Here is a 9,628-nt window from a genome sequence, read left to right on the forward strand (position 1 = left end):
ACGTCCAAGTGGAACCATAAATTGGCTGTGATCCGTTTTGGAGGGCTTCCAGAGAGCATATCCTCAAGTGTAGACTCTAGTTGGGACAACCTGTGTGCCACGGCATACTAATAAGGTTGCCCACTACTGCACACAAATATCGAGTAAGGATTATTGGACAACAAAGTAAAAATTTTCGTGCCAATCTGAAAAATTCCTTCAAAAATAACTTTGCATCATTGTTGAAATGCGCAACATGTTGACTGTCTGCATGTTAAATAAACTTAGTCATCAACAGTTTGTTTTATGCTGAAAAAGCAGATGATATGGTAGGGGGATAATCAAATCACTTCTGCGAACCAACAATATTTTCTTTTCGTTTCATGATTACTTAATTTAACATCTCTCCTCATCAGACCACGACTTTGCATTTAGTGTCTCAGACATCATCAAGGAAATATCGAGTGAGATCTCCTTCCCCTCAATTCGGCCCAACGATAATGAGTGTTTTAATAATTTTATGACTTTATCAACATTTTATTTTGTACTCTTATTTTACCCAAACTTGTTGCCTGTTGCTTCACGGTATGCACATGTCATTAATGATGCCAACATTTTCAATCTTAATTTCAACTCGTTTCATAACATTGTTATGAATCAGATGTGTTTTAAATTACTTATTTATTGCTATCATCATCAACATTTTTATTCATAATCATAATTATTATTAAGGAATGTACTTAAAAAGGCAAACAAAAGCCTGGGATGTACGTGTACATACATGTATACGTATTTCGTATACAGAAATATATTCTTGCTTATTTCATAAATACTATACTTTAAATGTGAGAGAAATGAAGAAATAACACAAAATAATAATAAAATAAAAATTATGATATGATATGGTACATTGTGAGCATGTGTGCTTAATTGTGGATATTCGCCTGAAGCCTGCTAGTTAATTTCGGTGACAGATAAGTGTGCGATCGTGAGTGCTCGTTAAAGAGATGATGTGTTTTATTAAAGGAATCCATTGAAAATATCTCTGGAATCCGCTTATAATTAAGCAAGTGCTGATATGACTGCGATCGTTCTGGAATGGCAAAAAAGTTTTTGTTTGGATTTTATATATTTTTTTTCTCATAATATATATAAATTGACATCGTTTTCGTGAGTTGTAGATTGAATTTTTTTTATGCTTTTGCCAATACAAAGTCTAAGTGTACTTATAAATTAATATTGTTATATTTAATATAAATTTATAGATTAATATATAGATACATACATACATACAAACACAAGGCACATGAGAGAGGAGAAAAAAACACCCATGATACATTAATAAATATACATGACACACATTAAGCTTATTCTTGTTTCGGTCCGATTGAGAATTTTACGTCGACTAATGTTTACAATAGTCATATATAATAAAATGAAATAAAAATAGAAAAAAAAAAGAAATATTTAAACACATTATGATAAAAACAAATGGTATATGGGGTATCATCGGGTACTGGATGATCAAAGCGCACTTATGTTCTACATCATCAGCAATCTGGAATTATCATTCTTAATACTATACATCATGTCTTTTCAATCTTAATTCTCTCTCATCATTAATATGCTGTCATACTTCCAAAAATTACAATTGTGCTATTAAGTCGTACAAAGTGAATACATTAATATTGGGACACTGTTCACAAAATTGACGCTAAAAATATTGTAATATTTATGTAGAAATAAGTATGTAGAAAAAAAAAATAAGCGCAAGACTATGCAAAGGTTCTGAAAAATGGGACATACAATTCCATTGCTATCCATTATAATATGATATTTGTGCGCATTTTTATAATGCAGCATAATACAGAAATGCAATGCCAGTTTTTAGAATCTTCGCATTTAATATACACAACAGCAACGAATACATTTATTTATGAGATTTTTATCATTGCAGCATCTTTCTTCTTTCTCACACACAAACTGCTGCCGCCTCTTATATAGCTTTAAATTTATTCCCACCTGGAGCTGTAGAACGCAAATCATCTTGAAGTTTATAATATTCAGCAAGTTCTCGCGCTGAGCATAGCGGCGTATCGACTTGCACAGTCGCGTCAAATTTCGAGTAATCAATTTCATAGCCTTGCTTTTCCTTATTGTAAGTCACAACAGGATCGAAACGATGTCCCCATAAAATCTCTGATGCCAAATAACTACTTCTAGCTTGTGTTGTCTGTCCTGTTGACTCAACCGTACCTTCCAAAATTACAACAATTTCAAAACGCTCTTGTTGTATGAGATCACTTGCTGACATGTTATAGAGTGGTGAGTCGTGATTAATTTTGTGACACACAATCATTGGCCATATAAAGAATAAATCATTGGAACATCCGTCTGTACCAACATCAAGTTCCGTTGTATATTGACTCATTACTTCGCCTTCTTTCGTTGTTTTCGTCTTAATCAATTGAGCTCGTATGTTCGACGCAATTATGTGACTCTTGCGCATATCACCAACTCTAAACATAAGCGTTAATTCGCCATCGCGTTGACAAATGACAGCATGTCGTGAAAATAGTAAAGTTTGTGTACGATTCTTTGGCCTCGTCATTTTAGCAAACACTATGCCAACCTGTTGATGTTAGATAAATAAATTATTTATTCATAGGTTAAATGCTGCTGCTAGCTGCTGTTGATTCAATTACACTTAATCTCTTTTCATGTCTTAATCTAGTTTTTTTTTTCTCTCTATCTGACTATCTACCTATCTATCTGTCTATCTATCAGCTACTCTATATGTATATCTTTCACTGCTTACTTACCATAAACGCTTGTATCATAACGCCATAAATGCTCTGAAAGCACATTATGAAAACTGCTTCTGGGCACTCTTCTGTTGTCCTAATGTTTTAAGATTAGCGCATGCAAACATGAAATTAATTCAAACACAGAAAGTTTTACTTAATAAATAAATTTTAATATACCAAGTAGTTGTTTTAATGAACATAAATATTAACTGGATGGGTTCAGTGTTTCGATCTTTGTGAGTGTATCCATTTTAGTCATAGCTTTTGTTGATCTGATATAAGGAGTTTGATTCCGAATAACGGATCTCGAGTGGGATTTGAATGAGCTGGACATTATTAGAAGGACCTTTAGAATTAAACAAGGTCTTTAAATCTGACTTTGAATGATTTTTAAAGAACTCGTGGACAACTAAAGAACTCTACGAAAGAAGCTGTCGATAGAGACAGTCTTGCACTTGATATTGGTAATTGGCAGATGGAAGCCAGCGATAGAGCCATCTAGGCGTCACTGAAGGAGGTAATAGATCACAATTGGTCTGTATGGCCAGTGAATTAAAAAATTAAGAGTAAGACGAATCCACGTCCCACGACTTCCAATCCAATGCTCCTATCACTGAGTTATTGAGTGTTAATTGGCTGTATGGCAAAGTGCTCTTTACCCCTTGACCTCCTTGATATGTAATTCAATAACAATCTCACAGCCCACATTTATAATGACTCTGAATATAGTTCTGATAAGATCAAATCAGTTAAGGTACAGATTTTTATGGGATAAAGATTATCAAAACTATCATGTTATTGAAACACTGAACCCACTTTAATAGCACATGGTATGGTATGCAAATATTAATAAAGAGAGAGATAGAACATTTGAGGAAGTGAATGAGAAAGATCGAAGAGGGAAAATATTGTACATAATTACTAATTTATTAAATGAAACTTACGTTCTTACACCATAGCCGATGGTGTGTTGTGTTTCAATGGAAAATAAAAAACATGATGTAAAGCTATTAAGATTGTAGACACAAGGCTTCCAACCTATGGTTAAAAAACAAAATTTTACCGAATAATTCAAGTCTTGCGGAAATAAATGCACGCATTTATGTACTAATTGGTAGTCAAATCCCTTAATCATATAATTTGATGCCAAAGAGTTAAGATTTACGTGCTGTAATTTCCATATATCATGTGTATTTTCGTACCTGACTCTGCTTGGCTTTCGGGAAGATGAGCTTCTTCAAAATCACCGTGAGTGAAAGCAATGAGCCACCAAATGACTGCGAAAAATAACCATGATAAAATGAAGCTTAAACCAAATGTAAGTAGCGTCCATCGCCACTGAGTATCAACAAATGCTATAAAGAAAGGCACGAATATATTAAAAAAAGCGAGAAAAAAAGTGCATAAAAATTAAAAGTCCAAATAAATCAGATTCACGTAAAGAATATGGTTTAAAATTACTTGTAAATGTGTCTTGGAGGAACCTTAATCGTTTTTGAGATAATTTTGACTGGACAATATTGCACTCGCCATTCTTGAGTATCGCACGCTTTCGATATTTCTTAGCTAAGGTAAATAAAATTCATAAAATGAAGCTTGTGAGAAATTTAAATATTTCATCTCATTTTCATGTTTAAAATATATATCTTACTTGTGCCTGGACGAAATGTGCGGTTTCTGTAATAAATTACAAAAAAAATATAAAATTAAAGAATGAGCAAAGAAGGCTACGATAAGTAATCAAAGCACAATAAAATTTATGTTGTTCAATTTACAGCTCATACTCTTGATGAGGGTCTTGATTTCGAAATTTTTTAGTCATTAAATTTGTCTGACGAAATTATTTATAGTGAGACTGTGTCGTGGCTGTATAGTCACAATACTGACAAAAACTAAAAGTTTCTAACTTTTACTGGATTTCATTAAGAAATCTTTCCATACATTTTGTATTATCTATCCAAATATTATCTTATCATTGGAACACATTGGAACTTGAGCTTCTTTCAACTTGTGTCGTCACTTATTCGTCATCATGTAAAGTATGAATATTTACGTTATTATTAGCGATTCACTTGCAAAGTTTTCTTTTGCATTTAGTATTCAATAATCAACTTAAGTTATCTGATACAATTTACTAGAAATATCTTTCATTTGTTATTCCATTAAGAGCCGTTCTCTGGCTGTTTACATTGCACATTAACACATCATGATGACTGTGTATGCGAATAAAAATATTTAATGATATTTTTTACACATATGTTTCGCTTAATTTCACATTCATAAAGGTGGAACGTATGTATATCAATACTTCGTATGTCTCTTCTTTACTTATCATTGCACTTTACTTCCTCATAAGATTGTATTTGTGATGATGAATTATTATTTTTGAACTTGAAGTGATTGACAAAAGAAGCAAGACAGAGAGCATTATGAGAAAATGAAAAATCTTGTGTAGTAATTCATCGTTATCTTCAATTTAAATCAAAGTCGTATTTTATGACGATGATAAGGGCATGGAAGAAAATTGAGGGCAATAAATGATATCTCTTTTCCCTTTTCACTCAATGTTATTGTTTGTTATTAAGTGTCAATGGATATTTTTTGCTTCTCAAGTTTTCTTTTGAACGCTCAGTTCTTGCCATGATTACCGACATTTATCTATGCTTTCTCTACCAGATCAAATAATTTTTTATTAATTTATAGAAGTACTTAAAATAAGTTTTATCAAGATCCGATTCCAAACAGATAAAGTTTCTAAAACAAAAATCTCATGTTGGACTCGGATTTTTCTCAAGTTTAAATTAAGTTTGCTGGGAAGGCTATGGGGTCATTCACTTATGATGTTTGATTTTTTGGAGGAATTCTCTATTATTACTTGGTGTCGTATGAAGTTGGAGTAGGAACACACATAATATTGGTTGACATCATTTATGGACGACGTCTCAGGGGTTGTTAGATCCTCAAAGAGGGGGTAGATGGGGGTATGTGACACAAATATTCCCATTTTGGACAATGGATGGCCATTCGGACCACAGCAGGAATTTAAGATTCCATCTTCAAACAGTAGATATACAGTAGCTATTTGTGGACGTCACACGCGAACGACTCCAAAGACAAATTATTACGAAAAAAGTACTTGTCGATTTCCTACTGTAATAATCTGATTTGAAATATTTCGAAATATTTATGCCACTTGATATTTTATTTTTTCTCTTCTTTCGGAAGAGACGGCAGAGCAATATTAAGGTTATATAATTAGTGCACATACGGAGAATCTAGTTAGCAAGAGTAGCAAGAGAAGAAAGACATAAATCTGTTGAGTGGCCAACAAAAGCCACATAAAGTTTTTATCGCTTTAACATAAATTTTAAATTTATGACTCTTTTGCTACTCATCTTCGACGATGTCGACGACGACTCAAGTGAGAGAATGTCTTTGGTATAATAATTAGCAATACCTTCGTCCATTTAAACTGCCGCCAGGTGATATTGGTGGTCGGGACGTGATTGTATTATATGGTGAGCCAGGTGATGACGGAGAATCAACATAGATTATCTGTCCATTTTGTCCCCAAGGTGGAAGTAATAATTTTTGATCTTCACTCGAACTAGGCGGTGTCTCTAAATCTAGTATTGTTATTTTATCGTTATGCTGTGGCATTTGAGTTAATTTTTTGTTATTTATTAAGATCACTTAAGGGGTCAGATACTAATTTAAGTATCACAAATTGTATCCACCACTTCTTATTCAATATAATTATTATTAAGTTAGGACGCGTCACGCTTTCACTTCTACTCGCCACAAACTATCAGAAAGATCTAAAGTAGAAGTAAGGAAAAAAAATGACTTGTGGCTCATCATCATATACGTGAATGATTTTAAGAGACTTGATAACAAATTATTTACACAATAAAACGCGATTCCATAAGAAACTTCGTATCATTCTGAAACGAAGTATGAGCCAATAAATTATCAAAATAAATTACGCAAATAATAATAAAGTCGAATGCCGACAAAATGAGATATGTGCATGTTCACATGAATACATATATATTTATTGAAAATATTTACGTTTGCAGAGTGAATTTGTTTCAATGATAAATGCACTTAGTAAGTAAAGGAAATGATCATGTGGTATGAACAAAATTTCATTTATTTTCATTTTTTTATGCAATAATATTTATTTGTTTAAGTCGCTTTAAAAATCTTAATGGGCCATTTTTATTGCTTTAAATGATTCACAACGGTGGGTAACTTCCCTTACTGCCACACATACCGAATCGATACCGAATCAATATAATGATTACTTAAAAAATTGGATATCATTTATTAATCGCATATTCACATATGCAAAAGGTGTCTGGTGGGGAAGTCAGCGTACGGGTGATGGTCAACATGCACTGTTGATGTAAATAATTAGGAACTGCATCTTATGACCCTGTGCTATAAATTGAACTTAGATCTATTAACTTCTAGTAATTTCTTTATCATTCCTGAACAGACAAGATGTATGCTCATGAGAATGGTCACAGAATTGAGCTTTTTCAATTATATTGATTGAGTATGTTCATGCGTCCGCAAATTTAGATGAGAATGCTCATTGTCCATTAAGAATTCCATCATATATTTTTATGAAAATTCAGTGAAGTTCATGGCAAGTTCCACAAATGTCAAATTGTTTACTAGACACACAGTCGACTAATTACAGCCTATTCCACTCGGAACTATTAACAAAACAAAATCTAATCAGTTTGTAGTCGACGAAAATATGAGTATGAAGCCTAACTTTGTTTGTACAAAAATACACCCAAAAACACAAATATCCCAGCACATATAGTCTTTGGTATATTGAGTTTCACACTTTTTGCATAGCATTTTTATATCCATTCATTCATTACCTACCTCAAGCTTTCTGGTTGATTGGCATATGATGCTAACGATTTTGCGATACTTGGCACTATCGTGAGTGGAAGATTGCTATAGATTGGTGCATAGATGTAATTTTTTAATAAGCTTTTTCAATAATAAGGCAATCAGCACGAAAACATTTATTTTTTACTACTCATTATTAAGTTTTTTTTTCTCACCTTATCACACTATCTAATGAACTTGGATCTTCCTCTATCGTCGCTTTGATATTGAGTCGTGTTAGAGGTTTTTTCTCCTCATTTGATACAATACTTTTTATACCAGACATTCTATTCTCGAGATACAAGATCAATGTAATTGTGTACAAAAAAAATATCGTGTATGAAGTCTTTTTCGTGAAGAAAAAAAATATTAACCAGATAATGAAGCTTAATAAACGATTACATCAATTAAAAATATTTTTTTATTCGCCTACGCGTTGAACTTTTTAAGCGAAAGTCAATGAAATACTTTATGGCATTAAAAAAAATCTTAAGCACTAAATATCACTTTTTATAAAAAAATGAGTACAATAGATTAAATGTCACAAAGCTCTGTGCTGTTATAAAAAATCAGCTCCAACTAAGCTGTCTTCACAATCCCCCGATCTATGAATGAATGAATCGCGAATGTGAATGATCAATTTAGAACAAAACAAAAAAATAGTAGCAGCGACAAGCTTAATGTTTGATGTAATTGAAATTTTGTTCTGTGAATACACACTCTATAGAAGAGATCTCATCTGAGAGTAATATTTGAAAATTTATCAGTGTCATCAGCTGACTGACATACAATATCTCACGATCTAGATATAATTTTCAGTTTATGAAGACATATTATCTCTAGATCAAATCATTTTTAGTCATATGTGAAAAAAGGGCATTTCGGTGATATTAAAAAGTCAGAAGCTCAAGTCACCGCAACTGAGAATGAATATTTCCAGCAGTGAATACAAAATGATTAATATCATTCTAAACTAAATGATAATAATAAATCACACGAGATTATTACATCACAGTCATTTACATTACCGGTTTTCTATTTAATATTCTACTGCTGTTAGTTATTCGCATAGATAAATAAATGATGAATTTTAATATACATATTTGAAAAATTTCTCATATTTGGAGTGTTCAAGCAACGAGATGGAAGTAGTTAACGTAGGAGAGTGACTTACGTTTTCCGCGCTAATTAGCAAACTATTTTAGTGAAAATTAGTCCAAATAATTGTTGCTGAATATTAATTTCATGGGATTTTAAAGTCAAATTTAGATCATATTCGTTAAAGTGATATATTGAGTGCTGTATTCCTTGAAAATCCATAGCTAATTAGTTAAAAAAAGATGAAGCAACAGTAAACAATTGTGATCAGACTATACAAGTGGTGAGCAATCATTGCGCTAGTGACTAGTGACTGAGCAATACCAGTTTAACTGGTGACCGCAACACACGAATTACCCACCACTGAGCTTGATTAGTGTAACTAGTGACCGAGGCAAACAGATTGCCCACCACTGAACTATAGCAATGTGACTAATGACTTCAGAACACAGGTTGCCCACCACTGAGCTAGAACAGTATGAATAGTGACCGCGGCACAAAGGTTGCCTACCTGGGACTAGTGATTGCGGCACATAGGTTGAGCTAGACTATATTTAAATTAGAAATTGTGACTATATGCATGTAATTTATTCGAACTTCATAGTTAGGACCTACCTCAATATGTTTTCAAACAATTTACTAGAGTTCATGACAACATAATCTGGAAATTGGAATAGAAATGAAGCACAATGAAGATAAATTCGATAATCTTACCCAATTTGTAGATGAATCAATCAAATCTAATAAGACAAAGTGATTAAATAATTTAGAATATTTTCTCCGACAATACAGTTAGCACAAAAGGTTCTAAAGCAATCAATTCATCTATGAAT

General features: G+C 32.6%; 1 protein-coding gene across 4 annotated transcripts; it reads right to left on the reverse strand.

Moving 5' to 3' along the window:
- Nucleotides 1-641: 641 nt before the first annotated feature.
- On the reverse strand, nucleotides 642-8,008 carry Irk2 (Inwardly rectifying potassium channel 2). 4 transcript variants are annotated; one of them, XM_070635984.1, is made up of 9 exons: nucleotides 7,874-8,008; nucleotides 7,689-7,763; nucleotides 4,438-4,463; nucleotides 4,248-4,352; nucleotides 3,989-4,141; nucleotides 3,731-3,824; nucleotides 2,802-2,880; nucleotides 2,002-2,611; nucleotides 642-1,072 (listed from the first exon to the last, which is right to left on the reverse strand). In XM_070635984.1, the coding sequence occupies exons 1-9, from the start codon at nucleotides 7,981-7,983 to the stop codon at nucleotides 906-908; spliced, it is 1,419 nt and encodes a 472-aa protein (XP_070492085.1). In that variant the 5' UTR covers nucleotides 7,984-8,008; the 3' UTR covers nucleotides 642-905. The 4 variants fall into 4 exon arrangements, 3 of the variants coding, with proteins under 3 accessions (XP_070492085.1, XP_070492084.1, XP_070492086.1); XR_011544111.1 differs by lacking the exons at nucleotides 7,689-7,763; nucleotides 7,874-8,008 and adding exons at nucleotides 1,265-1,384; nucleotides 6,244-6,604 and having other exon boundaries at nucleotides 934-1,072; XM_070635983.1 differs by lacking the exons at nucleotides 7,689-7,763; nucleotides 7,874-8,008 and adding an exon at nucleotides 6,244-6,604.
- Nucleotides 8,009-9,628: the final 1,620 nt, after the last annotated feature.

Source organism: Chironomus tepperi, unplaced genomic scaffold, assembly GCF_022539635.2.
Source record: "Chironomus tepperi strain 1889 unplaced genomic scaffold, CSIRO-AGI_Ctep_v1 contig_100, whole genome shotgun sequence".
Taxonomy (NCBI): Eukaryota; Metazoa; Arthropoda; class Insecta; order Diptera; family Chironomidae; genus Chironomus; species Chironomus tepperi.

Coding starts and splice junctions, on each gene's coding strand:
- Irk2 (XM_070635983.1), bottom strand. CDS start 6,446: ATGCCACAGCATAACGATAAAATAACAATACTAGATTTAGAGACACCG. Junction 4,142..4,247: donor CCTCCAAGACACATTTACAA/GTAATTTTAAAC, acceptor CTTTCTTTATAG/CATTTGTTGATACTCAGTGG. Junction 2,881..3,730: donor ATCGGCTATGGTGTAAGAAC/GTAAGTTTCATT, acceptor TTAAAACATTAG/GACAACAGAAGAGTGCCCAG.